At 48.1% G+C, this 20,975-nt stretch overlaps 1 protein-coding gene across 1 annotated transcript in view; it reads right to left on the reverse strand.

The window, feature by feature from the left end:
* CHCHD3 (coiled-coil-helix-coiled-coil-helix domain containing 3) overlaps positions 1 to 19,941 on the reverse strand; it is a 273,988-nt gene extending 254,047 nt beyond the window's left edge. The window contains exons 1-2 of the mRNA XM_077340353.1: positions 19,771 to 19,941; positions 10,753 to 10,855 (exon numbers count right to left, since the gene is read on the reverse strand). Of these exons, the coding sequence (XP_077196468.1) occupies positions 10,753 to 10,855; positions 19,771 to 19,854 (187 nt within the window). The 5' untranslated portion in view covers positions 19,855 to 19,941. The remainder of the gene's footprint in view (positions 1 to 10,752; positions 10,856 to 19,770) is intronic.
* Between the last annotated feature and the right edge of the window lie 1,034 nt (positions 19,942 to 20,975).

Consider the following 20,975-nt stretch of genomic DNA (forward strand, 5'->3'; position numbering starts at 1 on the left):
AGGTCTGGATGTTTAATTTAAGGTACCTTGATGACAGCAAAACTCAATTTACTCTCTTGAAAAGATCAGCTGAATGTGTCCGATGGATCAGATAGGGCTCAGCTTACACTCCTGTGACAGCTTCTAAAGATTCTTACAGCCGTTTGATTGAACGGTACTTGTCCCGGTGTCCTTGGCCCAAGTGCTTTGTTCTTCCCTGATCGCTGCACGGTACACGGCTGTTGTGTTCCTGCCTGCTCCATTCGCAATGGGAGGCCCTTTTCAAGAAATGGTTCCAGGGTCAATGTAAAATTTATTAGGAGGTGAACCTCCTTCTCAATAGGATGCTTTTGGGGAAGGGAGGCGATTTTTTTTTTTTTTATTGTTGGTCTAGCTTTCCCACCTGTCACTCAACTGACCTTGTTGCTCCGGCAGCAAAAGGTAAAAGTCTACGGAGGACAATGTCGTGGAAAGAAAATGTAGTTTCTTGATTTTTCACGCTGTATTTTAGATGCCCAGTAAACAAACAAAGCAAAAAGAGGACTGTGACATTTTGCGGATGCGACAACAGACTGCCATGGCAACTCTGCTGGAATCCTGCCGTCTGGTGCGTCGCAGACGGATCCTCAAGGGCACCTGTTCGATGAAACATCCATCGTGGGCAGCGGACAGGACCCCTGAATTAACCCTCCTCCTGGATCACTGTGGAGGGCGGGCGTCCTTTCAGGAAAAGCTGCACCAATGAACCTCTCCTTTTAAGTGGCCCAGAGATGGTTTAATAGGGGGAACCGTCTTTATCGCTGGCTCCATGGGCCTGAACAGCACATGTTCCAAGTCAGTCGACGAGCGTAATGGCAGATTCTAGCTTCTTTCTTTCTTTTTCTTTCTTTTCTTTCTTTCTTTTTCTTTCTTTTTCTTCCTTTCTATCTCCTTCTTTCCCTCCCTTCCTTCCACTTATTACCCAACACTCCTGAGACGGTTTGTGGAGGCTTACAGGCGTCCAATAAAAACCCCATTAAAAACAAACAAACATTAAAACCGACAGCAAATACAATAAAAACCAAACGACATGACAGTAAAAAGCCCCCCAAACTCCTCCAATCTTCCCTTACCGCCGTCTATGGAGGGATGGAAAGAGGCTCAGTTCATAAGTTGCTTTCTGCTGCAGCCTTCAGGCATCTGTCAAAGACCAGGCTGTCTTCTGCTTGCCTGTGGCAGGGACAGGCTAGAGGGCAGGCAAGTGACGGGTGTGGAGACTGCCCAAGGACCAGCCATGCTGAGACTACAGCAAAATCAACTCACGGGGGAATGTTCTTCTCTGTTCTCACAGCCTGTAGATAGATTCAGGTGGATAGCCGTGTTGGTCTGGAGCAACAGAACCAAGTTTGAGTCAAGTAGCACCTTTAAGTCAAGAAAAGTTTAATTCTGGGCATAATACCCCCAATTAAACTTTCTCATCTCCAGCAGTTGAGTTGCTTGGACCAGGAATGAACAGTGTAGGCATGGAAGACTCTCTCTGGTGGGAGAGATTAATGATGTCAGGAATGCCGTTGCCTGTTTGTTTGTTTATCCAGCCTTTCCAAACAAGCAAAGCTGGCAAGGCAGCAAACAGTTTATAAAAAGCATTAAAAGTATTTTTTGCACATTGGGCTGACAGGTACTCTTTCCTTTCCAGAACCCACTGCCAAATAGGTGAGTCACAATTACTGGTGGCAAATGGGATATGGCTTGCCTAAAACCAATGGAGCAGTTGGCATTTCCGCACAAGCTAAATAATGAGCTTTCAATTCGCTTTTAATGCACTTTAGTGATTGTTTGCCAGTGGATTGTTTGCTAGTGGGTGGAAAGTGCATCATTCAACTTGTATGGATGTGTTGTTTGGCCTATTGTAGGCAAAAGAAGAGTTGGTTTTTATATGCCGCTTTTCTCTACCCGAAGGAGTCTCAAAGTGGCTTCCAGTTGCCTTCCCTTTCCTCTCCCCACAAAATGCACCCTGTGAGGGAGGGGAGGCTGAGAAAGCCCTGATATTACTGAAGAAGAAGGGTTGGTTCTTATATGCCTCTTTCCTCTACCCGAAGGAGTCTCAAAGCAGCTTCCATTCGCCTTCCCTTTCCTCTCCCCACAACAGACACCCTGTGAGGTGGGTGAGGCTGAGAGAGCCCTGATATCACTACTCAGCCAGAACAGTTTTATCAGTGCCGTGGTGAGCCGAAGGTCACCCAGCTGGCTGCATGTGGAGGAGCGCGGAATCAAACCCAGCTCACCAGATTAGAAATCCACACTCCTAACCACTGTACCACTACATAAGACTGAAGTCAAAATGTTGGTAGTTGTTAAGTCACCACTGGACTAAAAGCAAAGTTTGAACAAAAGATCTCCTGGATCAAGGCTCAATCGCACTGTGAGTTCCCCTCCCTCTGAACCTCAAAGCCTACATGAAAGAAAGGCTATACTGCCGTTTTTGACATCCCAATATGTCTAAACCGTACAATCTGGTATCACACTCTGTGTGGATCTTTGTACAGGCCAGCCACCAATAGGAATGCTTGCTGCCTGCAGTGACCCCAAATTAAATTCTGTTGTAATAGATGACAGGACAACCAGGTTCAAATCTTAGTGTGGACAGTTCTTAAGGCATGCTAAAATTAGTTTTCAGGGCCTTTGTAATTTTTCCTTCATCAATTAAAAGGATGTTAGGGAAGTAGATACTGTATCACAGTGGTTCTCAACTTGGGGTTCGGGACCCCTTTGGGGGTCGAACGACACTTTCACAGGGGTTGCAGCAGGGCAAGCAGCTTGGCCGGGGGTTGGGGCACCTTCCACACAACAACCTTGCGGGGTAGAGCGTTCATCTGTCTGGAGCAGCGGAAAAGAGCGAGATCGGCATGGTGGGACAAGAGGCAGAACTGAACTGAGGAACCCCGGAGAAAAACCAATTTATATACACTCATGAACAATGGATCTTCGTGCCATTGGTCAGTTTTGGTTCAATTTCTGTGAAAGAACACTTGCATCATTTTATGGTTGGGGGTCACCACAACAGGAGGAACTGGATTAAAGGGTTGCGGCATTAGGAAGGTTGAGAGCCACTGCTGTATTGTCTTTAGATTGCCTCAAGCAGGTGGCAGAAAGTGTTTGTCAAGCAAACTTAGGCAACCCTACTGAGTTGGCAGAGGTAGTCTGCCGTGGCATGCCTCTGCATAGCAACCGGGAACATCCATGCAAATACTGACCTGGGCCAACCATGCTCAGCTCCTGATATCCGATGTGCTTGGGCTAGCTTGGATGTTGTCACAATAACTGTTCCAGTATAATTTCCACATTACAAAGCTTTGAACGTAGCATTTAACCACATAAACTTTGTTCATGATCAGTTATTCTGGTTTCCCCAAAGCCTACCAAAGTTAAACTCTTCTTCTTAAAACCATGACCTCATTCATGCCTGGAAGTTACTCAGCTCACAATCAAACATGAGATGTCGGTCCACCCCATGGGTCTTCGAAATCTTTCAGAGCATTAGAACAAGTCTGATTTCCAGGATCTTCCTACGGTCATGGATATTTATTCTTATTTATCTATTTACATCCGGCTTTCTCAACCAGGGTTTTTGGAAACCCCTGGGGTTTCTTGACACCCCTGGGTTTCCCAGCTGGGTGTGAGTTAATTGTTTAAACTGGTTAAGTATTTATTGGGTGATATGGCCATATATGTTCATGTTGACTCATCCACCCCCTCCCAAAACAGACCACGATGGGCCTGGAGGCGGTAGGAAGGGGAGGGGCCTCAGGTGGGCGTGTCCACAGCTCTGATACCCAGCCACAGTCTGCACCATTGTGCCACTTCTGGGGTTCCTCGAAGCCTGAAAAATGTTTCAGGGAATTCTAAATGGTAAAAAAGGTTTCGAAAGGCTGGTTTACATTATAATCTGCCTTTTGTCCCAGGGAAACAAGACAGATTACACACAGTGACTCAGTACAACAGACAAAATGGGACATTCAATAACAAAGGCATTAGGATTTTCGATGTCTGGAGCCGCCAGAAAGAACTAAAGCTGAGCATAAGGATTCTCATGGCACGTTAATCACAGCAAAAATTCCATAACAGGATCCTGCTTACTGCATACTATACTCAGCAGTGCAGAACGAGATCCCTGATCATTTATCCAAACAAGTTTGTAGAACCATTTTGCTACTTAACTGCCTGCATAGGAAAAGCCTCTTGAATAGTTCAGTTTTTCATAGCCTGCAGAACGCCTGGAGAACAGGGATTTTCCTGAACAACTCGGGCAGGCGCCACAAAGGAGAAAGCTCCTTCTGGCTTGAGCAAAGTTGCCGGGGAGGGGCAGAGGCCGTCCTGCAAATGGGGGGGGGGATTGGAAGAGGAGGAAGAGGAAGAGGAAGAGGAGGAAGAGGAAGAGGAGGAGGTGGTTTTTATATCCAGGGGAAAAATTCATGATAAATTTTACTTTGTGGTTTGGTTCATACCTTTCCCTGTTCGAGAGTCAACACTCCCTTCCTCAGATACTTTGTCAGTACAGGAGAGAAAGTGACCCTGGAAGAAGAAGGAGGAGGAAGAGGAGGAGAAGGAGTTGGTTCTTACATGAAGAAGATGAAGATGAAGATGATGATCTTAGCCTCAACACCCTGTTGCTGGTCCTCCAACTGGCTGGCCACTCCCTGGCCAGTGGGTCATCAAACAGACAATCACTGATGGACCTCCGCTCCTTATGTTCATCCAGTCCTCCCTTGAAGTATAATCAGGAGGTCCACCAGCCAGGCCAGAACATCAGAAGCCCTCATACTGTGGCCCCCCAGCCACCAAGAATACAGATCTTCAGTGCCCCAGACAGAGTGCTCCATCTATACCTGCTGCCTCAGGGGCTGCCCTGCCACTCTGCCGCCGGCTCACCTTTGGTGCTCTCCAGCGGCCACCATGGCTGGGGCTCCCCCTCGGCTGCTGGCAGCACCCCCCAGCAGGCGGTGGATAGTCAGAGGCGCCGGAGGGAAAGCAAGTGGAGTTACCCCCCCTCCCCCCTGGCTTCAGAAGAATTGTCAAGCATTGACCGGTCCCCGGTGATAAAAAGGTTGGGGACCACTGTTATAGAGGATGGAGCAGAGTTGTTCTCTCTTGCCCCAGACGGACAGACCAGAACCAATGGGATGAAATTAATTCAAAAGAAATTCCGCCTAAACATCAGGAAGAAGTTCCTGACAGTTAGCGCGGTTTCTCAGTGGAACAGGCTTCCTCGGGAGGTGGTGGGTTCTCCATCTTTGGAGATTTATAAACAGAGGCTGGAGAGCCATCTGACAGAGAGGCTGATTCTGTGAAGGTTCAAGGGGGTGGCAGGTGACAGTGGGTGAGCAAGAGGGTTGTGAGTGTCCTGTATAGTGCAGGGGGTTGGACTAGATGACCCAAGAGGCCCTTCCAACTCTATGATTCTATGACCCTGGAGAACTGCCGCCAATCAGAGAAGACTAGATCAACAGCCTGGATTCAGTAGACGACAGCTTCTGATGTGTTCACAGTTCAATCTTCCTTTGAATTTCCAAACGAACAGAACTGTAGCCAGATGCCAGGCTGTATCTGCCCCTGCCGAGTGGGGTACGTTAGCCTCCAACAGCCTGAGTTTTAATCACACACACAAGAAGGGGAGTACGCAGTCCACCACAGTGACTGAGTTTATTCACAGGCTGCCTCTCATGCCAGCCCATGAAATTCTTTGTTCCTCCAGCCTTTCTACAGTCTCCTTGGCATTTCGTTCTAACTTTTCAGAAGTTGTGATCGCTCCCAGGAAGTCACCTGGATCATCTTCCTCGGGAGAAGGGTGCCATCAAGTCCTCCGGAGGCAGCACTCCTCATTTTGCATGCACAATCACAACACTGGCACAACTCTGCACCATTTACAAGAGCCGGCCCCATTACATGCAAATGGAAGTGACAGCAAGCAGAGGGGAGCGTGTCGTTCTCGATGGCGCCGGTGTCCCCTTGCCTCGTTCGCAGAATACAAAAGCTAATTCCTTTTACATCTCAACGACTTGACTCCAGATCAGCAGATGACAGCAGCAGAAAAGAGACTCGACGCATTCATACATTTATGTATTACCGCTGTTTTGGACCACAAAGTGGTAATCGGTGGAGGATTATCTGGAAGCTTCACCTCTCGTATCATTTTGAAGTAATTAAATCTGACGCACGTCTGAAACTAGGCATTCCCGGCACATCGCCTGCTAGTCCTGGCAGAAGTGGGAGCCGGGATCACCTTGGGTTTATTTGCTGTGGCTCCTAAAGTTATGCAAGAGGAACTGGTAAAATGTGCTACACCTTTACGTGCCCCAAATTCATCCTGGAAGACTGCAGTGTCTCCCTTTGATTGTAGGTAAAGGTAAAGGTATCCCCTGTGCAAGCACCGAGTCATGTCTGACCCTTGGGGTGACGCCCTCCAGCGTTTTCTTGGCAGACTCAATACGGGGTGGTTTGCCAGTGCCTTCCCCAGTCATTACCGTTTACCCCCCAGCAAGCTGGGTACTTATTTACTGACCTCGGAAGGATGTAAAACAGTCAACCTTGAGCCGGCTGCTGGGATCGAACTCCCAGCCTCATGGGCAGAGCTTTCAGACAGCATGTTGGCTGACTTACCACCCTGCGCCACAAGAGGCTCATGATTGATTGTAGAGAGACTCTCAAAATATGAGTGTCAATTTGCAACAGGTGCCTCGTGCCAAAGTGATCTTGCCAGGCCCGATACGGCTGCCTACAACTCGCTGCTAAAGGGAATGCTGGTCTAATGCACGTGACTCGGAGAGCTGAAGTCAGCCATGGAGTTCACTGGACGACCTTGGGCCGGTCACAGCCTCGCCCACCCTCTGCACACACCGGAACGATCTAAATAAAGATACACCACCTGCCACCCAATCCTCTGTCTCTAGCAGCAAGCAGAGATTTCCAAGCAGTCCAAAAAGCACCGGCAGGAAACTCTTAGCACCGCTACAAGGTAACAAAAATAGCAGGTTTGTCCCTTGTGGGAAAATGTGACAGAGAAAGCGGAATCTCTAAATTAGGACAACAATCCCACAGCAGAAGTGACCGTGGGCTGCTGCAGTAGGTAGAGAGTCAGGTGATACAGGTCCCAACACCTGACGGAGTGCAGTTAATACCGATATTCTCCGTCAGGAGTTTGGGCGTGATTCAGGATCCCTCCTTATCAATGGAGGTCCAGACCACAAAACAGCCTACCTGGCATTCTTCCATCTGTGCCAGGTGAGACAGCTGGCACCTTATCTCTCAGAGCCGTATTTAGCCAGAGTGAATTATAGAATCATATAGTTGGGACCTCCTGGGTCATCTAGTCCAACCCCAACTCCTGGGTCATCTAGTCCAAAGATGGAGAAACCACCACCTCCCGAGGAAGCCTGTTCCACTGAGAAACCACTCTGTCAGGAACTTCTTCTGGAGGTTTAGACAGAATTTAGAATCACAGAATCATAGAGTTGGAAGGGATCTCCTGAGTCATCTATTCCAACCCCTTGCTCTGTGGAGGACACTCACAACCCTCTCGCTCCTCCACTGTCACCTGCCACCCCCTTGAACCTTCACAGAATCAGCCTCTCTGTCAGATGGCTCTCCAGCCTCTGTTTAAAAATCTCCAAAGATGGAGAACCCACTACCTCCTGAGGAAGCCTGTTCCACTGAGAAACCGCTCTGACTGTCAGGAACTTCTCCCAGAGTGATCCATGCAACGGTCACCTCTTGATTAGACTTCTACAACCCACTCTATGCAGGGCTGCTCTTGAGACTGCTCAAGAAACTCCAACTGGTCCAGAATGCAGAGCTCGAGTCCTAACAAAGACTCAATGACCCCATAGTTGTTGTGACCCGCCTTGAGCCTATCGGGAGAGGCGGGAAATAAATCTAAAAATCATCATCATCATCATAAATGGAAGGCACATATAACACTGGTGCTCTCCCAGCCACATTGGCTCCAGATTGGAGAGCGAATCAGGGTGAAGGGTTTGGTGTTAACCTTCAAAGCTTTAAACAGTCTGGGATGGGAGTAGGTGTATCTATCATCTTTTCCCTTATATTCCCCCAAGAGCACTACGATCATCGGAACAAGCTGCTCAGGATCCCTGGCTCAAAGGAGGTGAGACTGGCCTCAACCAGGTCCAGGGCCTTTTCAGCTGGAGGAATGCATTACCGAGGAAGATCAGGGCCCTGTAAGATGGGCCAGTAAGATGGAGTTATTCCACCAAGCGTATGGGCGGGGCCCAAAACAGCAACCACCAATCAATGCTGGCCTCTCCGCTGGGAGAAGTTTGGCTCCTGATGCCCAACCCCCTCCTTCCTGGAATATTGGTTGGGGACATCTCAATTCTGATGGATAATGTTCTATCTATTTTGGTATGATGTTTTGATACATACTGTTACCTGCCCTATATTTCCCTTTTTAGTAATTTCTGTACCTTCCTTTTCAAATAGCATATTAAAGCTTTCAGGAATGCAGTAGAAGTAAAAAAAAGAAAACACAATAAAGACAAATTAAGTCATTAAATTTGTCTGTTATGACTAAGGCCCCCTTGTTCAGAAAATGCACTCAGATCTAGACGGATCAAGTTACTTTTCATCATACAGTCCAAGGAAAGAATGACCGATGCACTTTAAAGGGTATTTTCTTTCCTTTTTCTTTCTTTTCTTTCTTTTTTTTTTTTTGCTTGTTCAGTATTTCAGTAGGTTTAAAATTACCCAAACAATTGGAAGAAGACTATAGATGCTTTGTAAGAAATAAGCTCCGGATTGTTATTACAATTTTAGCTTCACTCCTCCCACCCCTGAGCTTGAGGTCAACATATCTATGTTACATTCACAAGCACCATCATGGGGCAGGAAAGTATTCGTGGGGCAGAAAAGACAGACACGATTGAAAGCAAGCGTGGTGCAGTGGGGCTAGGATCTTGCAGACCCAGGTTCAAGTCCTCACTCTGCCCCAGAAGCTTATCGGGTGGCCTTGGGCCAGGCATACTCTCAGCCTAACCCACCTGACACGGGCAAGATAAAGCAGAGGGGGGAAAGAATGCCGTGAGCTGCTTAAGGTCTCCACTGATGGCAAAGTGGAGCATAGATGGAGCTGGTACAAAATGCCGAACGCGGTTGGGAACCATAGCTGTGGACACACCCAGCAGGGGCCCTTCCCTTCCCACCAATTTGGCGGGGCGGGGCAGGCCAGCATGACCATATGTGGTCGTATCACCTAATAAATGTTTAACAAATTTTAAAAATATATTAAAAATTAATTAACTCTCACACATTCGGTAAACCCTTCCAAGGCTATCAAGAAACCCTACGGTTTCATGAAACCCTGGATTAAAGAATGAGGAGAGGGCCTCTACAGCAGCCCCTACTGTCCTAGGATGTGCATATAGAATCCTGGAATCCTAGAGTGGGAAGGGGCCATACAGGCCATTTAGTCCAACCCCCTGCTCAACGCAGGATCAGCCCAGAGCATCCTAAAGCATCCAAGAAAAGTGTGTATCCAGCCTTTGATTGAAGACTGCCAGTGAGGGGGAGCTCCCCACCTCCCTAGGCAGCCTATTCCACTGCTGAACTACTCTGACTGTGAAAATTTACTTGTAGTTTAAACCCATTACTGCGTGTCCTCTCCTCTGCAGCCAACAGAAACAGCATCCTGCCCTCCTCCAAGTGACAACCTTTCAAATACTTAAAGAGGGCTATCATGTCCCCTCTCAACCTCCTTTTCTCCAGGCTGAACATTCCCAAGTCCCTCAACCTATCTTCATAGGGCTTGGTCCCTTGGCCCCAGATCATCCTCGTTGCTCTCCTCTGTGCCCTTTCAATTTTATCTACGTCCTTCTTGAAGTGAGGCCTCCAGAACTGCACACAGTACTCCAGGTGTGGTCTGACCAGTGCCGTGTACAATGGGGCATCTTGTGAATATGAATAGAGGGGAGACATGATGCTGCCTTGTATTCAGTCAGATTTCTGATCCACTGAAGCCAGGATTGTCTATGAAACCATCTCTGGGCCACTTAAATGTCTTTCCCGTCACTTCCTAACTGATCCCTTTGATCTGGTCCAGGGTCTGAATCGGGGAACTTCTGTGTGCCCAGCAGATCTTCTGCCGCTGAGCCACTGTTTCCCCCATAACTGGACACACATTCCACCAGCTGCACTTGGACATTGCAATGAACAGATACTTGCCTGTGAAAGATACAAACCAAACTTACTGCACTTCTCCCCCCACACACACACACACGCACACCCTTGCTCCAGTCTCATCCCAGGCTCGTGGCAGGCAAACAAATGCCAATCCAGCAAGGTGCCTGCATTCAAATGTCAGACGGCCCTGGAGCTTGATTAAATTAGAAAGCCCTGAATCGAGCTCTGCATGCTAAGGGAGCCCGGGAAGGCTGCAACAAGCTGTTATTCGTACCCATTTTGAACTAATCTCGGTGAATTATAACATCTGCATGCAGCTGCTGTGTTCAAGATTTAAACAGACACATAGCCACCCGTGCAGAAGCTTCCAGGTAGATCGTACCAACGTTAGGTAAAAAAAAAAAAAAAACTGCCACAATAAAACTTCTCTATGGCAGCTTGAAATAAGCCAGCAAAAGAGCTACCAAAATGAATCATCCCACGGAAGCCATCTTGTCTGAAGTCAAAAGAAGCGGTATCGTTCCCTAGCACAGTTGCAGGCTTGGTGGAAGCGGCTACCGAATTTTCATGAGCTCCTCACTTATTACTGAGGCATGGGCATACCTGGAGTAGCTCCACCCACACTGTGACCACCGGATGTTGGTTTCGGTTGAGGCCTTCCACGAGAAGAGGGCTCCTTCATACGCTCTATGACGTTTTCAGACAGCTGAGAAGAGACCGAAAGAGACGCAATGTCAATAATTTATAAAGCCAGTTTACCAAAGTGCATGTTTCTCATGCCACCTCTTATTCCAGCTCTGTCCGCAATTCCTTTCCTAGCTGATTTTACCTTCGAGCAATTGAAGAATCTTTGTCTATGGTTCTTAATCCTGATAGGGAATCTTCAAACACATCCTAAGTAACTAGAGTTGGAAGGGATCTTCTGGGTCATCTAGTCCAACTCCCTGCACTATTCAGGACATTCACAACCCTCTTGCTCATCCATTCTAACCTACCAACCCCTTGAGCCTTCACAGGATCAGCCTCTCCGTCAGATGGCTCTCCAGCCTCTGTTTAAAAATCTCCAAAGATGGAGAACCCACCACCTCCCGAGGAAGAGGAACTGAGGAACTGCTCTGTCAGGAACTACTTCATTGAAGCCAATAAGTAGCCATCGCTCCCCGGCTGGGTCCCCTGGAAATCCCATTATTGTGTCATACAATTGGAAGGGGTCATCCAGGCCATCTAGTCCCACCCCCTGCTCAATGCAGGATCAGCCTCAAGCATCCAAGAGAAGGATCTGCCCAGCCGCTGCTTGAAGACCACCAGTGAGGGGGAGCTCCCCACCTCCTCAGGCAGTCCCTTCCCCTTCTGAACTACTCTGTGAACATTTTCCCCTGATAGCCAGACAGTACCACTCTTCACTCTTCTGCTGCCAAGAGGAACCTTTCCCTGCCCTCCTCTATGTGACAACCTTCCAAATCCTTCAAGAGAGCCATCCTGTCCCCTGTCCACCGCCTCTTCTCTAGGCTGAACATTCTCCTCAGCCTTTCCTCATAAGGCTTCGTCCCCTGGCCCCAGACTATCCTCGCCGCTGTCCTCTGCACCCTCTCAACATCCTTTGCTCCCACATCTCCCTCCCCTTCCAGATACTAGTACAACAAGTAGCCAGTGCTATGCTCTTCTGCCTGGGAAAAAAAATAGAGTACCGGGGCATGATTGCAACTAGTAGTAGGTGAAAAGGGCATGGGGGCCAAGGGGATCTCTGCAACCCCCCCCCCCTCCATCTTTGTGTTAAAAAGTTGCAAGAACTCCTATGCAAAGCTACCGTTTCATCCATTTTGTGTTCATCTGGCACAGGAAATAGGAGGATGACTGTCTTAATATGCAACAGGTTGGCCCCTGGCTGGATGACGGGGTGAGATATTTAATGTACTTTCACCTGCCGCCTTAGCAATATTAGTACTTGTTGGTTGTAATAAGGGGAGTTTTATGGAGTTTTAATGGGTTTTGTTCTTTTATATTATTGCAAACCGCCGTGAGCCCACCAGGGAACGGCGGCATATAAATTCAAATATAAATAAATGAATAAACATTTTCCAACAGAAGAGACCTTTCAGTGGCCAAAGCAAAACATTCGCAGGCTTGACTCCCTGGGCTTATATGCCGTGCTTTCTCTGGACAGTAGACACACAACCTACTTCACACAGAGACATGTAAAATACCTGCCAAAGGAGGAGGAAAAAGATGAATAGGAACATGCCAAGATCAAGCTTTACAGAACTTGGGCCTTTGTCAAGACCAGGGGTAGTCAAACTGCGGCCCTCCAGATGTTCGTGGACTACAATTCCCATGAGCCCCTGCCAGCGAATGCTGGCAGGGGCTCATGGGAATTGTAGTCCATGGACATCTGGAGGGCTGCAGTTTGACTACCCCTGGTCAAGACCCTTTCAGGCTGAGGAAGGTGCCTCTCCCATTTGGCCTACCTCCTTTCACTATTTCGCTCAACTAAATGAATTCTTTCATTCTCACTGTTCCTACCGCTGCTTAAAGCGTAGCGACAGGCAGACTTCTTCTGTTCTGCTCTATTAGTATTCCACGGTTCCAACCTGCCTTGGTTTCCACTCAAGGAAGGAAATTTCAAGCAGCTGATAACAGATTTTGCACACACACAAAAATTGAAAATACATTTAAGGTATCAAACGCCTCCCCCCCCCCCCAAAGGTGACTGCTACTTTCCTGCAGAAGCACAACATGAAAAACAGCATCTTTTAAACAAGCGATCTTCCAAGCATTGAACATCATATTGTTTTTAATGCATTGTTCTTTTTTCCCCCTGATCGTTCAGTCACAAATTGGCTTCCGCAGATGCTCGCGGGAAGGCAAACCCAGCAAAAATGAGCGAAAACAAAATATTTCAGAAGAAATGGATTCTCAGCTGATTTGGCACAATGGGAAAATGTCTGTCACTTCTTGTAGTCCCTCCAAGGGTCCAATGACGGCAGTGAGGAGATCTACTAGATCGAAGTTGACTGAACTGTGGCTCTCCAGATGTCCATGGACTACAATTACCATGAGCCCCTGCATGCTGGACATCTGAAGAGCCACGGCTTGGCCATCCTTGCACTGGAGCAGTGCTTCTCAACCTTCCTAATGCCACAACCCTTTAATCCAGTTCCTCTTGTTGTGGTGACCCCCAGCCATAAAATTATGCAAGGGTTCTTTCCCAGAAATTAAGCCAAAACTGACCAATGGCATAAAGATCCATTGTTCACGAGTGTATATAAATTGGGTTTTTTCCGGGGGTTTCTCAGTTCAGCTCTGCCTCTTGTCCCACCATGCCGATCTCGCTCTTTTCCGCTGCTCCAGAGAGATGAACGCTCTATCTCGAACTACCCCGCAAGGCTGTTGTGTGGATGGCGCCCCCCCCGCCCAAGCTGCTTGCCCTGCTGCGACCCCTGTGAAAGGGTCGTTTGACCACCAAAGGAGTCCTGACCCCCAGGTTGAGAACCACTGACCTAGATTTTTTCACAGGATGTTATTTTATTGTATGCATTCTGGAAATACAACTCTGCCAGAACATCAGATTCCGTTTTTATGAGTTCCATTTCGATAAATATTTGGAGCTGCAAAACTAGAGAAGATTTGTAGGAGGAAGATTTTGTAAACACTATATTTTTAAAAAATACTTTGTTGGAATATTACTGTAATGCAGGGGTAGTCAGCCAGCAAACGCTGGCAGGGGCTCATGGGAATCGTAGTCCATGGACATCTGGAGGACCACAGGTTGACTACCCCCGCTGTAATGAATGAAATATTTCTATAAAAAGCATGGTTGTGCTTGAATTGCAATTCCTTGCAAAAGACCAGGCATAAGAAGAACGGTCATGCCAAAGTGCCAGAGAGATGCCGTGTTAGAACGCGATATCCTCGCTTGTAGAAGCAATGTTCACACCACATCTTAATTCATAGCACAGGGAAGTCTTCCACGCTGTCACCTGAAAGGGTTGACATCTCTGGGTTGGGAGATTCTTGGAGGCTTTAGGGGTGAAGCCTGAAGAAAGGAATCTTTCTCCCAAAACACTAGATCTTGAGGGCATCCAATGAAACTAATGGGCAGGATGGACAGACGGAAATTTGACTTTACACAGGGTGACTAAAACATGGGATTCACTGCCAGAGGAAGTAGTGATGACCGCCAGAATAAGCAACTTTCAAGGGGGAATTAGATAAATTCATGGAGAATAAGTCTATCCATGGCTACTAGCCATGGTAGCTGAAGGGAACCTCCACATTCAGAGGCATTAAGGCTCTGAATGACAGAACCTGGAGGCAAATTAGGGGAAGGCCTCGGCCTCTCTGCCCAGTTGTTATCCCTCCAAAGGAATGGGTTGGCCGCTGTGTAAGACAATATGCTGGACCAGATTTACCCCTTGTCTGATCCAGCAAGGCTTTTCTGATATTCTTATGAAGATCTCAATCTCTGTGCCCAGTTGTTGACCCTCCAGAGAAACCAGTTGGCTCCTGTGTGAGACAGGAGGCTGGACTAGATGGACCTCACTGGTCTGACTCAGCAGGGCTCTTCTTGTGTTCATAGGAAGGCCTCAGCCTCTCTGCCCTATTCTTGGCCCTGCAGAGGAACTGGGTGGCCCCTGTGTGAGATGGGATGCTGGTCTAGGTGGACCCTCACTGGTCTGATCCAGCAGGGCTCTTCTAATGTTCTTAGGAAGGTCTCAGCCTCTCTGCCCTGTTGTTGGCCCTCCAGAGGAACTAGTAGGCCACTATGTGATACAGGAGGCTGATGAAGCATTGGTCTGATCTCGCAGGGCTCTTTTTCGTTCTTACAAGAGTAGGGTTTGGAGAGGGGAGGCACCTCAGCAGGGCACAGAGCCCACCCTCCAAAGCAGCCATTTTCTCCGGATTACTGATTTTGGCTGCCTGGGGAGTCACTAGTAAAAGCAGTTCTCCAGGTGTCGCCTGCAGGTTGGCAACCCTATCTCCCGAGCATCATTTCCCCAAGCATATTAAAGCAGCAGACAGCACAATAAACGGCAGTAAAACCCTGTCCTGTTCCTTGGCTTCTGTATTTCAGGGAATCCAGGTTCATCAAGCTGGGTTAAGGTCACCACCGGGACAGAAGAGTACATGTTTACCAGCGGAGGCAAAAAAGACAGAGGACGAAATCAAGGAAGTCAGGGGAATATCAGAAAGCAGGGGCCGTGGGAAGCAGAAGGAAATCAAAGAGACACAGGTAACAGACTCTCCCTCAAGTGCCAGCCCAATCTCTCCCCAGTTCTCTTTGAAGTGCGGCTGGTAAGAGCTTTTTCTTAAGCCTCGGATACCGTGACCTCAGGTTCAATGACACCGAGAGGTCCTTAACAGGTTTAAGCGAGGAAAGGGAGGGAGGAGACAAGAAACGAAAGCATCGGACAGGCCCGATGAAGGTACAATGGGCACAAACTCCAAATTGGGGTAGTCAAACTGCGGCCCTCCAAATGTCCATGGACTACAATTCCCAGCAAATGCTAGCAGGGAATTGTAGTCCATGGATACCTGGAGGGCCACAGTTTGACTACCCCTGCTCCAGAAGATGGGAAGGTGACAGAAGACGGAAAAATCTAGACCCAGCTTTTCAACATCCAGGCCGTTGAAAATCCACACGCTCGAAATGCGGCCGTAATTTCACAGACCTCAGAGATCTGCAAGGCATGTTTGTGAAGGGTCTCCCTCGGAACCTTCCGAGAAATAAATAAAGGGGGGAGAGGGAGGTAAATATCAAGATGTGTGGACATTCCAGGAAAGGAAGATATGCAACAGAAGCCTTTCGGTTCTTAATAAAATTAGCTATTAACGTATTTACACCCTGCTTTTTCTTGTGTCTCAAGGCAGCTTGAAGTATATACCACTCACGAATTGAAAATCCATTTATTGACATCATTTATACCCTACTTTCTCCCCAAAGGGGACACAAAGTGTAATTCACAAATCTCCTGTCCCACATTTTACCCTCACGATAAACCTAGGGAACAAGTTAAGGCTGAGAGTTTGTGACTAGCACAACATCACAGGCCATGGCACGGAGCCAGATGGCCAGATGTGCTGAGGTAAGGTAAGGGGCTGTGTTCTAGGCTGAATTAAGCAGGAAGAAAGGATTTTTATTTTTTTTGCAGCTGCATTAACTGGCTTCTCTAGCTGTCACAAGTGAGTCCACTATAACCCCAGATTCATCACCTCTAGGCTAGACTTCTGCAATTTGCTCTATGCAGGCCTGACCTTGGCTTTGAGCCGGAAACTACGGCTGGTCCAAAAGGCAGCAGCCAGGGTCCTCACAGCAGCACCGTGGAGATCCCACATTCGGCCCATCCTCCACCAACTCCAATGGCTACCAGTCACATTTCGGATCAGGCTAAAGGTTCTGGTAATTACCTTTATGGCCATACGCGGTTACGGCCAAGTGTACCTGAGGGGCCACCTCCCTGCCTGTGCCCCTCTAAGAGCTCTATGCTCTGCCACCACCAACCTCAATCAGGGCCAGCGCCTTCTCTGTCCTGGCCCCCACCTGGTAGAATGAGCTCCCTGACAGAGATAACACAGTTCTGCAGGGCCTGCAAAAGGGAGCTCTTCCGCCAGGCATTTGGCTGAGGCTGACTAAAATTAGCAACACCTGCAGGGCTTCCTTCCAGGAATCCATACACCTGACCTGAACCTGTTCAAATAGTTTAGACTGTTGTCCTCAATTGTGGTTATTTATATCGTTCTGTATTGGGTTTTTTTCCACATAAACTGCCCTGAGCCTTAGGGGAGGGCAGTATATGAATGAATGAATGAATGAATGAATGAATGAATGAATGAATGAATGAATGAATGAATGAATGAATGAATGAATGAATGAATGAATGAATGAATGAATGAATGAATGAATGAATGAATGAATGAATGAATGAATGAAATAACTGAGTCAGTGGAACTCCCCTGAAGGTGAGGTGCACAATATCCTTTCAAGCCTCCCCCTTCTCAACCAGCAGTACTTCTGGTCTTGTCAAGATTTGGTTTCAATTTGTTGAGTCTTAGCCATTTAGTCACAGCTGACTGGCACCGTTTCAGGACCTCTGCTACTTCACCAGGAGACGTGGATACAGAAACACAGACCCCGGTTATCACCACCATATAGATGACAGATTGTCCCAAGGGCTTTAGACAGAATTCAAACAGCACAAGGGAACAGGCCTGTGCCCTATGAAACCCTGCCGGCGAAATCCCATGCCGATGACAACTGGTTTCCAACCACAATCCTCTGGATTCTGTCTATGAGCAATTATTCAAACCAGCCCATAGGTTGGAGGCCTACATCTGATGCCAAACATCTCAATAAAATGAGTTTTCCATTTTAGAACAGTCGCTCATGGGCTGCCCGTCATGTTTGCAAAACGTGGAAAGTACTTGTTACTTAGGGGAGAGCTTATTGTCTCTTGAGTAGGCACTGTTATACATGCTTTTAATTGTGCAGGGGGGGGATTTCTTCTGGTTTTGGTCCGGAGTCAATAGCACAGTCTGTTTACGATGTTGTGTGTGTAATTTAAACAGTTGTCTGTTTTCCATGGTGTTGCGTTACATTGCCAGCAAGCGAAATGGCTGGAAAGCATTCATGGGGTTTTATGGGGCAATTCTTCTGGTTTTAATTGTTAGCCGCCCAGAGGCAACAAAAGTCACGAGAGGTGGGATATAAATCCAAGAATAAATTAAATAAATTAAACACGCCTGCTGGCCTGCAATAAGGACCCTTCTTCACTGACATAGCAATGACCAGGGTGGTGTGATGGTTAGAGCTAGTGAAGTGGGTAGACAGCTAATTGCTATCAGCAATTGATTATACATTTACTCATTACTCACCCATTTAGACATATTTATCGAGCCCACTACGTTCCCCCCTGAAATCCAAAGCCCTGGAATTGGATCCTAAGAGCTTATTATTCATCTCTCTCTCTGGGATCCATTAAACACTTTCCTTATGTTGTGCGTTAATTTACTGCTTACATTTCGTCCATAAGCATGAATTGATTACTTCCATCCCACGACATTGTATCTGATGAAGTGCGCATGCATACGAAAGCTCATACCTTGAACAAAACTTTGCTGGTCTTAAAGGTGCACCACGAAGAAAGGACGGTTCAAAATTATTGTAACAGAAAACAGAACCTATCCTGGGCTATACTAAACAATTTCACAATAAATATAAATAAACGTTTCTTATCTCTTCTTTTATATATATATGTGTGTGTATTAGAACAACCAGAACGGCCTCTAGATTAAACCGTTTTCAAGTGGGTTTTCAAAACTAGACCTCCCCGAACTTGGGAGCCAAAGGCCACATATATATGATTTAAATTTTGAGAGGAAAACTTGATCCTTTTGAAGGACTTCATTAACAGTACAATATGTTGAAAAACAACCACTGAGGAAAACCCACTTGAAAACGGTTTAATCTAGAGGCCGTTCTGGTTGTTCTAATACACACATATATATAAAAGAAGAGATAAGAAACATTTAATTATATTTATTGTGAAATTGTTTAGTATAGCCCAGGATAGGTTCTGTTTTCGGTCTTAAAGGTGCGGCTGGCCTCAGAGTTTGTTCCAGTAGCCTCCGCACGGATTCTCAACCAGGGTCCTGGGGGACCCTGGGGTGATGTGAGAGCTCCTTGGGGTTTGCATGGTCTCTTCCAGAGGTTCCGATGGCCACTGGCATCACTAGACGTCACTGGAGCCCCCTTCCCCTGTCGCTCTGCAGGCCTCGACTTTTTCTCCACAATGGAAACGGCAAACGATCAATCGATTGATTGGCCATCGCCTACATCTTACCACTGCAGCCCCTTCTCTGAAGAGGTCTGTCGCCACTTATGAGGATCCCCAAAGCCTAAAAAAAATATTTCAGGGGTTTCTCCAAGGTCAAAAGGTTGCAAAAGGCTGGGATAGAGTATTAGGCTTAGACCTGGGACTTAGAAGTTCACTGGCTGTTCTCAGGCCAGTCACGTTTTCTTTGTAGTTTCCACCATGCTTTAATGATATTTTTTGTTATTATGTTCATCTTATTGTTGTTATCACCTTGTTATCACTACAAATGGAGTTACCAATATCGTTTCTTGTTAAACTTCCCTGAGCCTTCGGGGAAAGCGGCATATTAGGTAGATAGGTAGCCTACCTCACAAGGTTGTTGTGAAGACAGAAAAATGCAAGAGAGGGAGCAAGGCGAACCGCTTTGAGGGGGGAAAGATGGGGTGCAAATTAAAAAAATAAATGACCATTGAGGGGATGAGCTAATGGAGAGCAGGCAGAAGGCAATTTTACAGATTCAAGTTAACACTTTAGGCAGCTTCTAAGAAGGAGCGAAGGGAGGGGTGGCCCTTTCATGCCCGCCCAGGGTCATGCCAAGCAGGGTCAGGGTGTGGCCTGGAGAACAGCTGTCATTCCGGGAGATCTCCAGGCCCCACCTGGAGGTTGGCAACGCGACGCAATCCCCGCCAGCCCTCTAGCCCCGCCCCTCGGCGCCCGCGGTGGGGGAGGGGGGCACGAGGCCGTCCTCCGTGAGGGGGAAAGCGCGGGAGAAAGGCCTCCCCCGGGTCCCTCCGCCGCCGCCGCCGCTCACCCGCACGCCCTTCACCACCGTCACGTTGTCGTTCTCGTCCGCCTCGAAGGTGACCCTCCGGGGAGCGCTGCCGCCGCCGCCCATCGCCCGAGGTCGGTCAGCCGGTCACCCGCAGCACCCGACTAGGCCGCAAAGCAGCACGGGGCTCAAGGAGACTCGCGCTCCGCCCCCTCAGCGCGAGCCCGGCGCGCCATTGGCCCGCCGCGCTGCTCTTCGCGCCTCCCGCTCCGGAAAGCGCCGCTCCCATTGGCTGAGGCGCGGTCGGCCCTGGCAACTGCCCCGCCCGGCAAGTGACAGGCGCGTGGAAAGTTTTGCCTCCCTGACACGGGCGGCAAGAGACAAGAAACTTTGACGGGAAGGATCGGAACTACGAATCCCAGAATGCATCTAGACAGGGCGATAAGGGCGGGTTGGCGCAAGGAAGGCTGGGTGGTGTGGTCCAAAGTGGACAGCGGCGGCGCAAAGACTGCAAGGCGGGCGCGGCTTGGCATTCGCGCTGCATCTTGGGATCTGTAGTTCATACTGGAGGATGACCTTCAGACTGGCTTCCCTCAGGAGTATGGGAATAGGGGCGCAGTCCTGTTGGTCTGGAGCACCAAAACAAAAAATGGAGTCCAGCAACACCTTTAAAACCAGCAAGGTTTCATTCAAGGTGTCATCTTCAAGGTGTGGAGAAGGGCCCTCCCTCAGAGACCAAACTTCTTCAGAACAAAGTCTGCCTCCAGGGGCACCTTGAAGACCAATGAAGTTCAATTCTGGGTGCAAGCTTTCGGGTGCGCACACGTTTCCTCAGACCTGCCTCACAGGGTTGTTGTAAGGACAGAAAGGAGAACTATGCATTCCTCTGGGCTCCTATGAGCCCAAAAGAAGACAGACACCAAAAAAAAAGAGGTCATCTGGTAACCTTAAGATTTATTATTTAAAAAAAAAAGCATGCCTTACTCCCTCCCGGAAATCCAAACCAGGGATCAACCAAATTGTGTTGAAAGTAAATTAGAGCCAATGAGAAGCTGCCAGGAACAAGGCAAAGGCCCTCCAAAATCGAACCGTCTCGCAAGTTCTTCAGAGGACATAGGAGGACAAGAGCAGTCCAAACCTTCTCTGGGAGGTGATGCCAGACTTTAGGGCTGGCATAGCTGAGGTCCATGAGAGGCAATTAGCCAGCCACAAGGTATAGATGGAACCCTCCGCCTGGGATGGGGAGT

Source organism: Paroedura picta, chromosome 5 (assembly GCF_049243985.1).
Source record: "Paroedura picta isolate Pp20150507F chromosome 5, Ppicta_v3.0, whole genome shotgun sequence".
In the NCBI taxonomy this organism is placed as follows: Eukaryota; Metazoa; Chordata; class Lepidosauria; order Squamata; family Gekkonidae; genus Paroedura; species Paroedura picta.